Raw genomic sequence first — 19,866 nt, forward strand, 5'->3', positions numbered from 1 at the left:
CTGTAGATGTCAAAAATTACAAAAGGCTTTTTGATAATCAAGCCCATCAGTTTTAAAATCGTGTGTTCTTCGTGTTTTCAAACGTTCAGTGACGGACCGAGCAAATAACAGACCAAAAGTCATCTCTAATCCGACAGAAACTTTCAGATCGGGTAACAATTCTCCTTCACTGAATGACAAATAACTGAATCAGTCTCTGCTGTCTGTTTTTTTCTCCAAATGTTGACAATGTGTTTTTATAGGGACCTTTTAATTGTGTCACGAAAATCATAACTTTCTTACTTTTCATTTTAAAAAAAGCAGCCTTACGGATCTCCTTATTATAACGAATTTAGTTTATAAGATTCTTAATCTGGTAAAACTAGCAACAATTTGACAATTTTCAGTAATACTAAGAAATGTATACTTTGGGGAGAGCGATGACCGCCAGGGTAACTTTACTTTGTAAGCTATATGCGGTTGATGGGTGGTCCTATTTGAATGAGTCGTCACCATATTTTTAAAGAAAATGGAGGGACACTAAAGTCGTTGAATAAAAGCATTTATATTGTGCAACTTCTATGAATGAAACGTAAAGGGGGAAATGTTCAAATCCCGCTTTATCATTCTCCAAAAGGATTTTATCCGAACAAGAAGCAAGTGTTCCTCTCTCCAGCCCCGCTCTCCATGGAGTAAATGTGGTAACAAAAACCAAGACATAATACCCATCAAAAGTACAGTTACAAACGGGATAATTGTTCTTTTGCGTCCGGTCCCATAGAAGGAACCCATGTATTTCTACAGTGTGTTTTATAGCATGCATTTACAACAGGCGTACATTAAATTCATTTTGATGAATTAATATATCAAATTCCTCTTCTTTTCCTCACAAAAAGCATGGCTTTAATTTTGCGCAACATCGCTAAAAGGTTTCATTAAAAACGTTGTTCATTGATTTAAGGAAAAAATATTATTTGTGCTCGCTGCAAGTACACAGAGATTACAGGAAGTGAAATAATTTCAGCTACAACCAGTAAGAAAGCCTCAAAGCTTAATTCTTAGCCGCGCAAAAACAACTTTTATCTCTATATAATATTAGACAAATTGCCGGTTGAAAAAACATTAAAGCAGGGCTTTGTTTGACATTTGAAATTGAAGAAACGCAAGTCATGCTTGTGTGCAGAATAGGGAAGGTAAAACTTGAGCTTGAACTTGAACTTGAACTTTATTTTTATTTAAACACGGTAAATCTATCAGATATAATAATAATAATAATAATAATAATAATAATAATAATAATAACAATAATAATAATAATAATTACAATCTACTTTAATACATATAAACATGATCAGAAATTAAAAGAGAAAATAGAGAAAATAAAAAAATTCTGCTTTACATAGATGCCGTGTGCGTTTAGCCGTTTCAGAGGAAGAAATCGCGACAACCATTTCGAAAAAATTGAAGTGATTTTGCTTACCGCAATTCAGGGGACAAGCTGTTCCAGATAACCGAACCATTATAGCTAAAGCTGTTTTTCAGGAAATTGGTGCGGGGCAATGGAACAGCTAGTTTGTTTTCCGAGTTCCTTAAATTATAAGGTGGATTATATTAGTGAAAAGAGAGGTTTCGACGGTTTGCTGAAAATTGTGAAATCTGAATTGCAATATGCTGCAAGCCATGCCTATGTTAAACATAGAACACGATACATCCTTTATCTTCACAACTTTGTGCTGCTCCTCTTGATGGCTGGTATCTCACTTCATTTGGATCTGGAGTGTGAAGGCCCTCAAAACATACCCCACAATCCTGTTCGTTCGCAATGCAAAGTTTATAGTCCCAGGCTCCTTTGAGCGTGAACGCGGTCGAACACAAGCTACACTTAAAGGTGGCGCCTTGAGAGTTTTGCGATACTTTCCAAACGTCTTTCTCAGGGTGATAAAGAGTGCAGCGTTTTTTCCCGAAGTGAGGGTCGTACTCTTTGTGACAGCGAACGCAATGAACCGTGTCCGCGGTAAATTTACTCTTCGGGAGAAGAGTCCCTAAGGCCATAATTGTTTCGGGATCTTTTGCTTTTAAACTGTGTTTTAAGATCGCGTGAAGCTTTAATGGATCGATCGTTTTTAAAACGCTTCTCAATCGGTGATACTCCCGTTGCATCTCACCTTCATTTAGATCACTTTTGTGTCTGCCATGTTCTAGATTTTCATGTTCTTTTTGCACAAACGGTTCACCTTTTGGGGGAGTTTGATCGTAGATTGGAAACGAGCCACTCGTACTACAGTCCGAGAGACTGGAAATAGAAAAGGCCTCAGCTTGATTGACGTCATCAGAAGATGACGAAGAATCCATGAAGTGTACTCTCTTTTTTCGTTGCTTTCCACCCAAGAGAATTTCTCCGGGATTTTGTTCACCATTTATCAAATACCCTCCATTTTTAAACTGAGAAGCATCGGCTTTAAGCACTACAACGTTCCTAAATTTCTCCAGGATTAACTTATCTTCGGCTGTAAAGCCATTTGTCCCTACAAAGTGGAATTTTTCGTTTTGAAATTCCTTTTTTTTCAACGCGCTGTTAGTGTCATTGCCGTTGTAGGTCTTTTTTGGTACTTGCTTCTCACATCCAGGAACATACGGTTCTTCTTCGTCACCGCTATCCCCAGGCTCTAACTCGTCTTCGAAGGTGCTACACGTGCTACAAGTACTGCACGTGCTACAGCTACATTCTGATCCTGCGTCATCGTCTGTAAAGTCATCCTGATCGTACTCGCTGTTATACGATAGCGCGTCGTCATTAATGTAATCATGTTCTCCTCCAATACCTTGCTCCATTGCCAATTTGCAGAGGTGCTTGATCGCACCAGTTATTGGGTCCTTTTGTGATTCTGTAAATGTGACCAAAAATGCAATGATCAGCAAACGTTAAGAGACCTTAAGATCATAAAACGTGCTTTTTGTTTCAATCAGTCGCCCCTCTTAATCTGGTTCCTTCCGTGATGTTGTTAACCGGGAGGGAGTGGTCCCTTAACCTCAGGATAAGGATTGGGCGTTACTAAAACCCTTTATAGAGAGGAGCATTGGGGTCTTTTGGAAACCGCAAAACCGAAGGTAAAAATCACCCAAACCTGCAAAACCGTAGTCTCCTTCGCAGCCGTTTTTTGGATGTCACGCATGGGGCGAAAGTCGCGTGACGCCACGCCCCTAAAACGGCTGCGAAGGAGACTAGCAAAACCGCAACAAATCTCGATCGAAAGCGCAAAAAGCAAACAAAATCCTAAAATCCAAGAGTAAGAATCTGGTATCAGGTTTGTCCCCATCAGCGCCAGAAAAGTGTCTTTTTTTTAATTGGTACAACATTGAGTCAGCCGATTTGGTACTCTTGAGTGATGGACTCTTGTAAAAACTGAATCTTCTCATCCAAAGAAGATGTTTTAAACTGATGACATGTGTATCATAAGTTACTTGTAGCTGCCATGGTCGCAAATCTCGCATTTCGTCTTTAAGTGGGAAAAATCTACAAAATCTCTTCCCTACAGATGTCGTGCATCGCAACAAAAGACTTCGTGCTTTGAGCATATTTAAGCCGACCTAGGCTCAGTATGTTTCCGTTCCCGAAATGTGTCGCCACTCGGCACCATCCTAATATTGTGAAACGGACGAGGATTCAGTAGGGAAAGAAATACATTGATACCAAAGTAGGGTAGTGAACGGTCGTGCGCAAAGAAAGTAACTCACACTTAAAAAAACGCTTGCACTACAAGCTAGACTTTAGAGACAAAATTTGCGATTGCGACAAGCTTTGGATACGGTGGCCCATACCTGTCCACAAAGAAAAAGCCAAGCATCATCAGCAAATCCGAAAAAGTGCTGCAAGTGTTTTTGCTACTAAGCGGAAAACCAAATGCTAAACAAGACGGAATTAAGCGCAAACTGCAAGAGACAGCAAAAACCGCAAAACCGAACATTGTGGGGGCAAACATGTCCAAAACCGCAAAACCAAAAATGCTAACGCCCTCCTGTATGTAAAATTACCTACAAGGATACAATGCTATAAAAAAAGCCCATAGGGACAAGCATCTACCAAATGCAAATCTCGCAACCCAAGAAGTCTGCGAATTACCTGAGGTGCTGTCAATGGCAGCACAATATACTGCAGTCAATGTCTTTGTTTAGGTGTCTCAATTCTAACGAGGTCCTCAATAATGACTTGGCAACAAATCCGATTATTAATCCAAGAATTTTGTTTACCGGAAACTACTTACTTTCCCGCTGCTTCTATCTTGGGGTCAAGGCAGACGAATTTGATAGCAATGTTCCGACAGCAAACAGGACTGTATTTTTAGCCGTTTCAAAACGAAATTGCTTCTTCAAAGGCCACCATTTTTTTTCTTTTTTTTTTTTTCTTTTTTTTTTACAGCGGGTACTTTGATGAACGAGAGCAGAAACTATTCCAATATGATTGTCGCGACACAGACGCCAAGAAATGGTCTCGGTGTCAAATAGTTTGACTTCTTAACAAAGTTTACCTTAAGTGGTCCTTTAAACGAACCTTTCGCAATCGTTACAAAAAATATTTGGCATATGTTAGTGTTTTTTTACATTGCATGACTTCAGCTGCCTATAAATCTCTGTCTATCGCTCTTCGATAAATTTAAACAAATCCCCAATACGAATTGAGATAAAACTTTGCACGATCGGAAACTTCAGTATTTCTCAGGTGACAAGCAAGCCGATAAGCTTTATTAGGCTATCAATTAATGATTTAAGCCAAGATTTTACTCGTACACTTCATGTTTATCCGATCTCATTGAATCATTCATTTTACACATGCAACACTAAAAATACTTGAAAGCCCTAGTCTACGCTGAAGCAATATAATGGTACTTCGGTGGCGTTCACTGATTAAATCTTAATAAAATCCGAAGGACTAATTTCTAAGTTACTTCAATTGATAATTCAACGGAAATTAAAATAACAGGATGTAAGAAATTAGTGAAATGGTCTTTCTAGCTGACTTGAGCCGTAACTCATTGACCACACCATATAGCATGGAAATGCTATTGACGTTCTCCTCATGAATAGCACGCTTTCGAATTTCACTCGTCTAAATTATTAACCAACCTATTAAAACAGACTTTTCGAGTGAAACTGAAAAGTGGCGTTCTATTTCATGGTAAACAAGACTTAATGCATCGTGACTAACCCTTCAAACCAACCTACCTCTCTATTGAACTGCAAAATATTTGTATTTCGCGAACTTGCGTTTTTTCAACCGAGCATGAAGCGAGGGACCGCCGGCCGTTTTGAACAGGTCACAAAAAAATGTTTTGTTCTTGACTTATGATGTCATTGTCTCTCTACTTGGTCTGGTATCTTCGTCACTTAATAAATAGCAAGATAGATATTGTCGGACATCGCTACGTGTATGATGCACGAAGTCTTTTCGATTGACTTCTGGGAAGAAAGTTCCCAGTGTACTTCTACGCTAAACTTTTACTTTTCGCTCATTCATGTTCTCTACGCTCAAACAACTGAGCCAAAAAAACGGACCCTCGTATGTTAAATTTCCTGAACGTTTTGTGCAATATAGTTAATGTTGTTTTACACGTAATCAGACATATCGCTACACTTAGAGAACTAAAATAAATAAATAAACATTGTTAGTGATGATTGAAAAACGGATAAAACGGAGAAAATGCGAAGGGAAGGAATATCAAACTAGACGTGGATACAAGTAGATTAAAATAACTTGAATTGTTTTTTCAAACAGTCTTCAGCCGGTGAGTTATGTTGCTTTGATTAGTATCGCCTCTTTGTTTGCAAGGTAGCTTAGGTTTTTATCAGTGACTGATTGTGATTGCCGATTTCCCGCGTCTGGAGGAGCTAATTAATCCAGATAAGAAGGAGGGATAAATACAAGGGAAAATTCGGTCCACCAGGCCTGATTCATTCTCGTTCCCAGGGTCTTTTATCTCCCCACCCCTCGCTACCTCTGTGGGTGGGGAGACTGAAAGACCCTGGTAGCGAGGACTAGCGGAGCCTGTTTCTCAAAAGCACCGAAATGTTTTCAGGGTTCGAAAGAAGCAATTCGTTAATATAAGATCTCTTTATTATAAAAACTGGTCATTTGCTCAAGTTTTCGAAACCCTAGAAAACCAAACACCCGTACAGTTTCCAGAATGAAACGTCTTCCTTTTGTTATCATCAAACCTATAGAATCCTATAATTAGGAGCAGAAATCTTCGCAGCTGGCTTTTCCGTCGACACTACCCTGGATGCCAGAGGTCTTGTCGCTCACCAGCGGCGAGGAGCGTCAGAGCGAAGTAGTGCTGGTCGGCAAGAGACCTCTTTTCTCGACGCTTTTCGCCCCCAACGAGAAAAAAACCTCTGGCACCCAGGGTACGGCAACACGATTCGATTCAACAACTATCTTCGTCATTGGTGTTGTCATATATGTTAAAAGGATTTCGCCAAAGAAATCCTGAATAATCAATTGTGTCGATAAACAACTTCTACTTTAACCTGAAAAAGCCGAGCTGGTCTGGCAAACCGAAATATTATTTCATGATATATTGCACAAAAACAACATACATTGAGCGTAGGAATCAATCAATGCCTCAAGAAACAGGCCTGGTCAATCGTTATAATTTGCAGCGAAAATTCGGTTAAACGAACCGTATGTCTGTCTAACAAGGCAGATAGTGCCGATTTGGCTGTAATCAATCTTGTATACAAAAAGAAAAGGAAATGGAAAAATTGTTTTAATAAATTTTTGTACTACAATTCTTAACGTTTACTGACAGTTAGAAATTTGGCTTGACCAAAAAAAATTTTCAGCTCGGAAACACTTGGCTCGATCATACGGTGATTTATTGCCTTTCGAAATGTTGGTTTTTTTATGTAGAGGATCTTAAGCGATGTCGAGGAGATATTAATTTTCTGTTTGAGTGGCAAGGATTCGAACGAGTAAGATGTTGTTCTTGCGACGAGAACATAAGATTCATATCTTCGAGCAAACGTGTAATTTTCTTTTTATTATATGGACTATAAATATGAATGGTAGAGATTGAAAAGCGTGCTTTACTACAAATACTGGGTGTTACTACAAACAGAAAAAGTCCGGAATCGCGTGACGTCGTTGCTCAATATGACCACTCGTGTTAAGGCCCGTGCAAACGCTCGCAACAACACGCAACATTGTTGGGTCCAACAATGTTGTCTCTTGTTGCGCGATGTTAGCCGATGTGTGCAAACGCTCGCAACAAGTCACAACATGTTGGGTCTTTAGATGAGAATACAAAGGACTCTGGGACGTTTTCCATCTCCGACGCCATGTTGATTTCTTGTTCGCATATTATTTGTGTGGATACGTGGCCTGTAGTGCGCGTGCGCCGGCGCAACATTGTTGGATGTGCTGTGCAAACGAACGCAACATTGTTGGACCACGCTTCGATGACCGCGAAACAATAGAAATGTTGGCACTTGTTGGCTCTGAAGTTTGATCAGTTTCAAACTTCATCCAACAATTTCCAACAAGTCGCAACAACACACAACATGGTGTGCAAGGGCTCGCAACATGTTGGGCCCAACAATGTTGCGAGCGTTTACACGGGCCTTTACATCATGGACAAAAAATACGTCACTCGGTTCCCGGATGAAAATTTAAAAAGAAAAAAGGTTTTCGTGATCCGGCACCTGTGTTTGGAACAGTTTACCACCAAACGTACGTCATGTCAATAAAAGTAGATTTTAAAAGGAATCACATGTGTATCTACTTAACATACTAGGATCAGTAAATATATCTATTGGTGTACCTGAACTTACACGAGGTTGCCTAAAGTCAAATCTACCGTTTTATTTCCATTCGATCATTTATAATTAATCGCTACGATATAACGGTCGCCTTTAACTTTCTCCCCCACTCTGTTGTCACTTAGTCCTTCTCTCTTTCTTTCTTTTTTCTTTCAATTTCAGCTTCCTTAGCAATTTGTGTAGGTACGACTGTAGGTACTAAATTTCTTTCCATGATAAAATATTCAAAATAAAATAAAATTGCAGCTAATTGTTGGTTTTCATCTGACGTCACGGCGTCCGTGTTGGTGTACAAAACAATGCAGTAAAACGTCTTTTGGGAATTTTTTCTCCATTAGCCCTCACTTCTTTCCATCTTCAACGTAATAAAAAAGCACTACAACCTACTTCTTTCCTCTGACCGCTGCAAAAATGCTTTCCTACATCTACCTGTTGTGCCTTTCAGGCGCTCCCCTAACCTTCGGGACCTGCTGGTAACAGCTAAACTGTCCCCTAATGTAACTCATTCTAATTCCGCACTTTCTTCCGGTCCTTTTCGCTGTGACAAAAACTGCGCTACCTGTCCTTACATTTTCCATGGACTAACCAACTACACATTCTTCTCTACTGGCGAAATACGCTCCATTAATTCCCACATAACTTGCGAAACTAAAAACGTTATCTACATGATTCAATGTAACAGATGCCATCTACAGTACATAGGAGAAACTAAACGACGTTCAAAAGACCGTTTTAATGAACACCGCCGCACTTTAGATAACGCTAACACCAAATCCAAATCTACTACAGTCGCAGAACATTTCCTCTCCTCTCCCCACAACATCTTTAAGGACATGCAATTAATTCCTATCGAAAAAATATTTTCTAACAAAAGACTCGATCCGTAAGGCCAGGGAAGCTTTTTTTAATTTCAAAAGGCAGGACAATTGATCCCAACGGTCTTAATATCCGCGAAGAAGCGTATTAGACTTAGTTTATTATTTAGAGTCACTTTCTTTATTTATCCGTTACTCTTAGCAGTTGAATTCAAATTTGTTGCAACTGCCATTTTTTATCACATTTTTTCCAGTATTACGTCAAGATCCATTTACTATATATGTGTTCATAGAAGCAATCCAATGTAAACTCTCATTGTACCTGAAGAAGGCTGGTTTGGCCAGCCGACATATAGTACACCACTAAAATCAAATCTACGTTGTATCGGCTCTTGCTCAAAATATTCAGTTTCTTAAGAATATTAAGCATTTAAGTAAATATGTAATATTAAATATCTCTTGTGCAGCCTCCCGCCTCGATTAGCACCGCTACCTGCGGGGTGGCTATCAAATCTTTATTGATTATTATTGTAAATAAAGACTCGTTGTCGTTGTTGTTGTTGTTGTCGGATGTCGTGGTCGTATCGAATCTACGAGTGTTTTGGTTACCGGTAAAACACTGCCGTCCATATAATAAAATAGATTCCTTCACCGTTCAATCAGCCTTGCTCTTTTTGGTTTTTTTATGAGATTTAGCGAGCCAATCATAAGCCTAGAAACGCAGTTTCCGAATGTTGAAAATGTATCAGTAAAGAATTAACGCATGAACTCGTGTAGCAAAGAGGAAGCACTAAACGACAACGCCATCCAAAATTCAAATGGTGATAAAGCAGCTTTTGTATGGTACAATGTGATTGGTTTAGGGTTCGGTACGATGTGATTTGTCTGCTACTCAAATCAGGGACAAGGAACAAACGACAAGCAAGTGGCCGTAATATTTGAATGATCGTTTTCACGAACATTTTTATTGCTATTTTCTGCCTAAATTCAAGAGTTTATTTCTTGCACCTGTGACTTTCACAAAAGTGCAAGTTTACCGTATCGATACTTGGAGAGAGCGGACGTCGTTCTTAAAATAGGCAATCACGAGTTGATAACTGGAATAGTTTACTTAGCAGTCATTTAGAAGTAATTTAATGCGTCTTGATTGGAAGGAACAATGGAAAACAAATTTCTATAGGTCTGGTAGTTTTATATCACATCGAGAAAGTGACGGTATCCGGCACTATTTTGATCCATAAATTACCAAATTTTCCAGAGGGCAAATCCTCATGGCGCAACCTTCCGAATTCTCTTCAAGTGTTAACTTTGTAAGTACTGCCATTTAATAGGAAGTAACGAAAATATATTAAATAAATAAAACCCAATGCTTGACGGACGGGGTCCAGTCATCAATTGATAAACGATGAACAGAAAAAATATTTTGCTATCACAGTTCTAAAAATACAGCCTAGAAATGTCAAAATAGCTTCAGAATCGTCTAAATACAACTGTCTCCTTGTTCCAATCTCAGGACGAGGACGTGTCGTTGGCAGACTGTTGTCCATCGCCGCAATAAAGTTGCCGACCTTTTAGAATCATCTAAAAATTTTCCCAAACAGTTCATTTTCGTCATAGTCTTGAGATTTTTTTAAAATTTCCTCGATGTTCCAGAAACTGTTGACAAGAATCAAAGTCAAGTGTCACGTAATGTCAGGCGAGTTCGCTCGTCTCTTTGCAAACCCTGTTCTTTAAATATACGGAAAAAGCCTCAAAATATCGAAACCCAAAACAACGGGAACTTTAATTACAAACTTCTACATGATTTGAAGCCTTATGGAGAATAACGATATTCTTGCTATTACATTAAAGTACACCAATGTAAGAGAATCTTGAAACAATATATATCCGCAAACTCAGAAAATTTACGATCCTGCGACATTTCACGATGACGTTTCACTGTGATTTCAATATCACGCTGATTTCCAGACTTGGAGAAAAAAAGAGGTGACGAAACCATGGGAATGTGTGAAGACCACTCATTTTCAAGGATCGTAATCTTAATTCAATTATTTTCGCCGTTAATCCCGTTTCTACATCACGAACATTGGCGCCATCTATAAAAAGGTTTCAGTTTGTAAAAAAATGGTAATTAATGCTACAACAATCTTCAAGTACAAATTTAATGGTCATGCTTTTTCAACGAGGAAAAAACGTGCAGTACTGAACTTGCGGTTAACTGCTGTCACTTTCTACAATTAATTGCTGTTGTAGTTAAAATGTGCTGACGAAAGACGTGCTGTTTGGGGCAGGAAGTGTATTGAAATAATTAACGTTGCATCATCTTATACTACAAATTTATTCTTACAAGTATTGATTGCTGACAAATGCTGGCCTCAGACAAGAGCTTCTTTTATTTTGTACGCATTACGAGCCTATCTTTGACGCATTATAAACTCGTAGGCCCGGGCATTTGCTTCAACATTGCGGTTCGATTTTGTTGAACGATTTCGACTGCTGGGGAGGGGGAAACGGTTTCAATATCGATTTAACTTCGATTCAACATGTTTCAACACGGTTGAAGGGAGGGAGGGGTAGGGGCAAACGGTTTTTCAAAATCGCTGTTCAACAAAATTGAACGAATATTGAAGCAAATATTGAACTCGTTTGCCCGGGGCCTTTAAAGGAACATTTGAAGCTCAGATGAACACCATCAATTTGTTTTAAAGGGATTTCATATTTTTAGAACGTTTTTTATCCCCTGCAAAGAGGAAATTAAATATACGAGAACTTAGAACTTCTCGGGGAAGGAAACTAAAGCTGTAAAGGGCATTACTCTAACCTATCTTGTTAAACCTTGAGTGGTATTCAAATAGCATATGCCTGAAGAGAGTTCCGATACGTGATATGATTGCAGGGTGGTAAAAAACTGATGATTTCCTACACGTTTAGAAAACAATAAAGAATAGGAATTTTAAGTGCACAATGGATACCGAAAGGATGTTTTCACTTGAAAGAATCATGGACAGATTTAAAGTTAAAACAAACCGTGCTTATGCAAAGTAATTTCAGAAAAGTTACGCCTTCGAAATCTTTTGCTTTGGCTACGTTTTTTTTTTAAGAATACGGCCTCTCTCCGATTGAAGAACAATATATCTCTGTTTCTAAAACTGAGCCACTTAACATTTCTTTACGAAGAGACGTCACCGGTAATTAACTTCAGCACATTTGGATGCAAACGAGCAATTAAAGTCTGCTACCTTGGCATTCATCTGTAGAAAATAAAACCGCCTTTTTTCAAGGCTTGCGGCTATGATGCGGATGACATATCATTGTGAGTGGAACAGCGAGTGGTTATAAGTATTTTGAGGTGAAGACAAATTACCTCTAAAGTCAGATGTTTGTTACACTCGTTTTACGCGCGTTATAACTTGAAGCGAAACGATATTACACTTCGGTGGTGAAATACAGAGGACCTCTGTCGGGGGTAGCCCAGAGGTCTACAATGTTGTTTTTGTGTTTATTGTGTTGCCTCAAATTAGCTTTTACCTGAAGGAAGTGTGTTCCGAACTGCAAGATATTTGCTTAAGCCAGCCACAGTTTATAGATATTCGATAATTACGACAATGCAACGAAGATAGCCATCTCCTTGAAGTTATAAATAGCTTTAAAAGAAGTTCAATGAAGTCCCGGTATTGTTTACTGAAATCACAAAAACATTCCCGTTCTTCTGTAATTCAACAAGCGAAATCGTGAGGGAGGACTCAACTTGTCCGTGAAATGTTTAATGTTCGTTAGAGCTCCTGTTTGTAGCTTTATTTTGTCGAACGGATTTTTATCGTAGAGCACACCGTCAATAAACGAAACGGGGAACCTCAAGCCTGGAGCAAAATCTTAGTTTAACAGAGCAGCAAAGAGCCATTTTTATGATCGTCATATCGTAAGATACATTGATCTATTTAAGAGGATGAACATTTAAGATGAACTGCCTATTAGCTGTAGCTGTTTCTAAGCAATACGGGACTTTTACCAAATAATACAAATCTCAAGTTATCTGGCGTATATCTTACCTGTCCCTCTGTTGGTATGTGTTCCGCTACAAATGCTCGCTTGTGGTTCTTTCCAATCATACACAAGGCTTTCGGATTTCCGAGAGAGGCTCAAGAGCGCGACAGCTAGGCTCGAGAAATCTATTTGACGAACACAAAGCAGGTCGATGTTGTCAGATGGCCGCAGTGACAAGTGTAAACTTTCGACTGACAAACAATTCTTAAAATTCAAAAATTCTGAAGTGCTGTGGTGTTGAATTAGTAAACACAAATGAGTTCATAAGCGTAAAAACAGATAGAGTTCTTGAGCAATCGTGTATAACTAACAACCATTTTGTCTTGACAATACATAACAAAAGCAATGCATTATTGTGGTCTTTTTGTTTCGTAAAAGCAGAAAAAGGAAAACATAATTATCCAGCCAAGCAACAGATGTCAATTAGATTTAGGTGAATACCTTTCAGATTTGAGCTAATGAGTGTAGCTTGTGTGAAAAGCCAAGTGAAAAGAAAGACAAGCCATGAAGATAGTCTTTTTTGGGGATAACATTTAGATAAGTTATCATTGTGTAGCTTTCTTTAAGTTGAAGCAAATATTTTTTCAAAAAGTTTACCTAAGGGATACAAAGTGGCGACAGTTGTGGCGTAAGTAACTGTTTTTACCACGAAGAAAGTTAAGTTTGGACTGGAGCCAGGCATAAAGGTCATATACCCTGGATGCCTAACAAGAAAAAAATGCATACATGTATAATGAAGCTATAATCTCACATCTAAAATTATTTTATCCCTCAATAAGCCAGCTTCAATTCAGTGAGCCTCATTCGCCAGAAAAAAAGAGCTTTGCGTAATTTTAACTTCTGTGATTTCCAAATTTAACGATTTGGAGTCGTGGCCCACAATGCAAGTGGATTGAAATCATCTACACTTTCCTGCGCGCGGGAAACGAAATCGATTTTTTTTTTGCCTTATCTTATTATCTACGACAGCCATTAAAAATATCTTATTATCTACAACAGCCATTTTTGGCTGTCGTAGATAATAAGATAAGGAAAAAAAAAATCGAAATTAAAAGCACTCTTTAATTACATTCCCTGGTCAGTGAGTCAATAGTGTAAATAGACGAGGCGCATAAGTCTCAAAAGTGCATCAAGATAATGAGTATAATACAAAATGCAAAGTGATGATCCCTTATCCTGACTTTTATCCATCAACAATAGCCATTTTAGAAACTATCTAAACAAGCTCGGTTAAAGCTACCATAAATTGACAGCTCGTTCTTGTCGCTATTCTCTGATGTGCATGTCATTTAAATCGTCCAAGCGGAAAAGCGCGTTGGTCTAGAAATGTTGCGATCGGAGAAGATGGCGCAATCTTTGCCAGCTTTTTGTTTAAATTGGGACCTTTTTTTCAAAATTTATTTGAAAATTTCGAGTGTAACATGACACTGCTCCTCTTAACCGGAAATTGAGGAATTTTCAACTTAAGCTAAGTCGTTCTTACAGCAGCCGGAAGAACGACATTTTCTCTTTTATGTGCTTTGATTTAATGATATTTGCTTTGTTTATTCATTGCTTTTATAGCAGACATTTACTCCAAAGTAAGGCGAAACATTTGTAGGATTGTGAAAGATAATTCCGGTTTTGTCCATCGCGAAAAAAAGCATTAGGGAGCTTTAGCAACGACGACGGGAACGGCAACGAGAACGTCATCTCAAAACATAAATTTCCATTATTGTAATCACTTCGAGACTATTCCAAGCTTTTTAACATGACAATGGTGTGGCAGTCCCTCAAGAATGAAACCGATACGAGTCAAGCTTAATTTAGGGGACAAAATGAAAATTTATCCTTAAGTGCTGACGTCCTCTATAAAACCTCAAATTTGGCTATTTCACGTTGTTGTTTTGCTGACGACGGCAACGAAATTTACAAAAACGAAAATCGCACGTGCAGAGCGTGCAAATCTTCTTTTTTTTTTTTTTTGCCTACTAAATATGCAAATTTGTGACGTTCTCGTTGCCGTCGCCGTTGTCGTTGCTAAAGCTCCCTATTATGCTGTATGACATTCGTCTCGTTAAACTTCCTAGCAGTCACGAGTCAAACATTCCACGATCTTGAATGGTCGGTGTTAGACAGCTTTTCCTTAAAAGCCAAAGAACTAGGAAGAATTTTAAAAGGTTTTTGGGCAGTCACATCGTGTCTTGGTTTCTACGACCTATTGTAGTTTATTATCTGTTTATTACCCATATGTGAAAGGAATGGCCCTGGAAACGAGCTTATATAATCACGAGGAGAGCGAGAGCTGATGAAACTTTGTTATCTAGCAATGACGATGGACTAGTCGCATCGTGAGTCTTCACGGTCGCTTTTATACGGGCGTTAGTAGAAGCCGGAACATGACAAATTATGATAATTATTTGGAAGAAAATAGTAAAGACAGCGATTAGCGTGCAATGCAGGCGTATTTTTGAGTAAATCGAGCTACTGGGTGAGCCGCCATATCAGTTGTTTCCATCGAGGGGAGGAAAGAAACAGTGATTTCCAGCCCAATCGTTCATAAAAAGTAGGGTGAGACTGTTGGACAGTGGTACACAACTCATGGTGGCGAGTGTGGGTATGTGTCTGCTTTGAAGTAGACGTGAAAAGAGGTAATTATAAAGGCACAACAATCCAGGAAGCCGACGGAAGAGAGTTTTTTGCAGCGAATGAAATCGGAGTATTTTGGACACGACATTGTCATACGTTTTTGACTTCTGTCAACTGGAAGGAATGCAAACAATTTTCCTTTGTACATAGATTACCTAGCTGTATGAAGGCCAAGGGCAGAGTAAACCTGATACAAAAGTTAAAGGGAGTTGCGGTCACGTTCCCGACTACAACTATCATTTAAGGACGATGAGCAAGAAATTACCATCCTTAATTTTCAAAATTAACAATTAAGTTAACTAAGTTTTTGTTTAAAAGTTATGCGCGAAATTAGGATGTAGTTTACTTCAGCTCGTTTTGTCTAACATATGCCAACTTCCATGAATTAATTAATGGCGATAATCGCACCGCAACTGCAATCTGCATTTGTTGTCACCTATGCTGGCTCTTAACAGTCATGTGATGAAATTGTCGGGAAAGAACCAGAAGACGACACTCATTGCGGTCAGCCAGTAGCAGTGAGGTATCCAATGGCCCCTATCCACTAAAATCAAGCCTGTCTGTTTTGACTTTAGTGTAAAACTTTTTCCTTACATACAGTTTCCGTTTTTTTCAAGTAGTTATCATGTTTTTTTTACTAATTTTCGTTATCCATTTCTTAATGTACTATTATCTTTTGCAAATAATTATCATAATTTGTCATGATCTAAAATGTTCCATGTTCGGAATTTTACTAATGCCCCTTTCATACAACCAGATAATTGATTGGAGACAGAGAGTATTGACTAAGACGGCAAAGTAGTTTCTAATTGTAAACGGTTTCTTTTCGCCGGAGTCGTGCACCTTCGTTGCCATAAGCAATGTCATTTACGGTTAAGGCTCGAGGAAGCCTTTCCTGGGTTGTTCAATAGGTGGATAACACTATTCACCGGAGACATCCAGCGTATAAACACAAGCAAAACCAATTGACTTATTCAGTGGATAGCGCTATCCACCCTTCGAACAACTGGGGCCAGAAGTCTAGAATCGGAGATCTCTAGATGTCTATCTTCATCTATCTACCATTAATAGGCCTTATGCATGATGACGTCATATGCGCAAACATTCACCACCAAACCTCGTTTGCACAAAATTATTCACATCATCTGGACATGAAATATTGTTCGCACGTGGGTATTCTTTACAACTTTGGTCCTTAGGGATTCAGCTCAAGCTAAAATTTACAAGTTTGATTTTCGAAATTGAGACTTGGTGGTGAAATCAGCTAGTCAGACGTCATCACACGCATAACGGCTATAGAGCGTTTTCACTCACGTGACCAGCAGCCATATTGGATTAATGAAACAAAAGAAAGTATTTGCATAAAAATAGATTTCAATTCCCGGAGGATTAGTTTGGTACACCATCATGGCCGCCATTTCTTTGTTTTGGAACACCAACATGGACGACGTGACGTTATGTGAAAACGTTCTATTTGCCTCCATCAATTTGATGATTCTTGTCACGGGCGAGCGTGTTTTTCGCGAGCAGGCCTCGCGCGAAACACCTAGCGATTGTTCAATATCGAGCTTGCTCACAAGTTTTTGTTTTTAGTTATAATTTGAATATCTTTCACCAGTCTCCTCTCGTCCGAGGTGCTTTTGAGAGGACACTCGCCAATTGGGATTTTCCGAGCAGGGTTTGGGTTCAAACCGGTATTCTCTTATGAACCCCCGATGATCAAATTTCCGTGAATGAGGGCACAATTTCTCAAATGGTTCGATCTCAGGGATGTTGTACGACACGGATCCGGCGGCACTCTCATGGAACACGTGAGAAACCAACCAAAACTGTCTCATAGCCCTGGGGTAAGATCCGTGGAGACTCAAGTAACTCGTGCAGATATTTGATGTGAAGAAGGTTTGATCCTTTCCGGCGCTTTTGTGAATGATGCGCTGATTGTCCATAAAGTACGACACGTTTTTCGAACTGTTATTCATCCAAAGTGCCACAGCTTGATCGCCATAGGGAGAACACAACAGAGACGTGTTCCTTTTTTCCAAGATTTCCTCAATCAAGTCACGAGTTAGAATAAGCCAAGCTTCATCAACACGGACAATTTTTGCTTTGCAGTGTACGAAGCCCCAGTAAAGCGCGTGTTTAGGGCGGAAATTTAGCTCGTATAATAGTCTGCCTAAACAAAGGAAATGGTCGTCATCTATTCGCAAAAAATAGTCGAATTTATACCTCTCCATAGCCCACTCCATGGCTTGAAGGAGTCTCTCTGCAAATGCAAAATTATCTGGAAAAAAAAAACACATCACGCATGTGCATAACCTTTTTACCCGGTCATGTATCTTCCATTTAAAAGAAAGTAGTCTTAGTACTCATGATTCAATGAGCGCGAATTATGATCCTTGTACCCACTTAACCCTAAAAAACCTCGTTACCAGGACTATTCTCAGCCGAGGAGGGAGCGGGCGCCCTGGGAAAAAGGTTGGAATTTCCAAGTGGAGGCACGATAGTGTATTGGTTAGCACGCCAGACTCTCCAGACCCCACTATCACTAGTGGTGGATATTTACCAGTCAGGTTCGCGGCTCAGTAAATATCCACCATTTAGTATATACTAAAACAGTGGCTTGCGTTGACCTCGCGCGCTGATTGGCTCGTCAAACTCCGAATATCCTGTGCTATTTACCTCCGAGCAACTCGGGAAAAAATGGCGTCCCGATTTGCATCCGTGACAAGTGAAGAAAACATCCAAATTAATTTTTTGTGCTGTATATTATCTCACTGTTTTAGTATATACTAAAACAACTATTCAACTCAGTGACGGTGAATAGTTGTTAACTAGTATATACCACACAAGTAAATAGTGCTCTCAGCGCGCACTGATTGGGCAACTCGGAGGTGAATATCCAAGTGCTATTCACCTCCGAGTAGCCGGTGCACGAGATTTGACTTTTGCGACCACATTCTACAAAAATAAAGTAGTTTTTTGGTTCGCTTTTTATTCATCTTGTGTTGATATGTACTAAAACAATTATTCACCTTAGTGTCGTTGAAACTGGTGGATATTTACCTCCACTTCGGTGGATAATTGTTAACTAGCCACCTCCACTTCAGTGAATAGTTGTGAATTATGAACTGCACTATGGATATTGGATTTCTTGGATTTTGATTGATAACAGCAGGGTTATCAGCTCACGACCCGGCTATTGCCATATGAGGTCTTTCCAAAATACCCTTATGTGGAAAGAACGTAAACAGGAAAAGTCAGAGATGCGGTTAGGTTGAGAGAATCGAGTCGTTGTAGAAACGTTACGTAATGCAATTAAAATAGGGAGCTTAAGCACACGCGTTTTTGAGACGCGGGCGGCAACCGGAAGAAAACATTTCGCGCGCTAGGACAGTGGTGTCTCCCAGATTTTTATACTAATCATCTCTAATGGAGAAAAGATACTTGGCAATGTAAATGTGGTTGTGTGAAGACAAGTTAAAAAGGAAAACAGCTCACTTCCGGTTGCTGTCCGCGCATACTTAAGCTCCCTATGGTAGAAAACGTTATTAGTTTTATCGCTCGCCAACTGCTGCGATGAAAAATGGTTGTTTACTTTAAAAATATATTATTTACAAATAGAGTTCTTTAAATCTTAAATTCGTAATTGCACTCGTTTGATTTTAGATGCTGAAAGCCTACCAGGCGGAACGCTCCTTTCGCGCGTTCAGTCAACAAACGCTAACCAGTATTTTTCATCTGAAGCAGTCTTAACTTACCTTCAACCGAAAGAAACACTAAATCGTCGTGTTCTTCGTTTTCTCTTGTAACAGCCATGTTAGTGTCATTGTCAAGCCCGGCTCGATCGGTGAAAAATCCACAGAAAGCTTCGTGTCTTCTTGTTTTACATTCAGAAAACCAAGTTTCCCTTAAAGCGTCTCTCCGTGCTTTTCGCGCCGCGTGTGTTAGCACCGCTACGAACAAAAGAAGACTGGATGGCTGTGAAGGTGGTCGAAAAAGGAAAACGGCGCTAGCATCTGACGAACTGACATACAAAGCCTCTTGAATGCTGGATTTGGAAGTCCGTAAAAGCGAAGGCCAGTTAATGATTATCGTTATAAATAATCCTTCAAAAAACGCCAGGCAGACGAAGACAAAGAACAGTTCGAAACTGGAGGCCATTTCTTACGGGTGAGTTCTACAAAATCTTCCGGCGTTTTTTAAGCGAAATATAAATTCAGCGGTTACTAGCTTTTCGCTAAATCCTAAAAAGACAACCTTTTAACAAAGATTCGCTTTATTTGAAAAAATTAGGTTGACATTCTTTGCAACATGAGTTGGTATCCCAGTTACGATGAAAGAGGACTGGAGATAGTCGAATGTAACTTGGTACCCAGATCTGCGACCGACGGAGGATCGGGGGCCTGGGATCGAGGCAGATTGGTTCAATACCAACATGATCTTTTCTTTAATTTACGATTATCGTTAATTCGTAATTTTCTTTGAATTTACTATTATCGTTAATTTAGGACACTGTCCCAGGACTTGTGATAGCAGAGAAGATAAGGAAATAAAAATCATAACCGTGGACCGGATTTGAACTCAGAGT

At 39.3% G+C, this 19,866-nt stretch overlaps 2 protein-coding genes and 1 long non-coding RNA gene across 4 annotated transcripts in view; 1 reads left to right on the forward strand and 2 right to left on the reverse strand.

The window, feature by feature from the left end:
• LOC138049489 (uncharacterized) overlaps window positions 1–19,228 on the forward strand; it is a 45,826-nt gene extending 26,598 nt beyond the window's left edge. Inside the window, exon 4 of the long non-coding RNA XR_011132389.1 lies at window positions 19,091–19,228. This is a non-coding gene — a long non-coding RNA (uncharacterized lncRNA). The remainder of the gene's footprint in view (window positions 1–19,090) is intronic.
• Window positions 741–12,898, reverse strand: LOC138049487 (uncharacterized). 2 transcript variants are annotated; one of them, XM_068895776.1, is made up of 2 exons: window positions 12,656–12,898; window positions 741–2,864 (listed from the first exon to the last, which is right to left on the reverse strand). In XM_068895776.1, the coding sequence occupies exon 2, from the start codon at window positions 2,809–2,811 to the stop codon at window positions 1,669–1,671; it is 1,143 nt and encodes a 380-aa protein (XP_068751877.1). In that variant the 5' UTR covers window positions 2,812–2,864; window positions 12,656–12,898; the 3' UTR covers window positions 741–1,668. The 2 variants fall into 2 exon arrangements, with proteins under 2 accessions (XP_068751877.1, XP_068751878.1); XM_068895777.1 differs by lacking the exon at window positions 12,656–12,898 and adding an exon at window positions 5,200–5,351.
• Window positions 12,958–19,535, reverse strand: LOC138049488 (uncharacterized). Its single transcript, XM_068895778.1, has 2 exons — window positions 19,037–19,535; window positions 12,958–17,559 (listed from the first exon to the last, which is right to left on the reverse strand). The coding sequence occupies exons 1-2, from the start codon at window positions 19,437–19,439 to the stop codon at window positions 16,868–16,870; spliced, it is 1,095 nt and encodes a 364-aa protein (XP_068751879.1). The 5' UTR covers window positions 19,440–19,535; the 3' UTR covers window positions 12,958–16,867.
• Between the last annotated feature and the right edge of the window lie 331 nt (window positions 19,536–19,866).

This window comes from Montipora capricornis, chromosome 5, assembly GCF_036669925.1.
Source record: "Montipora capricornis isolate CH-2021 chromosome 5, ASM3666992v2, whole genome shotgun sequence".
Classification (NCBI taxonomy): Eukaryota; Metazoa; Cnidaria; class Anthozoa; order Scleractinia; family Acroporidae; genus Montipora; species Montipora capricornis.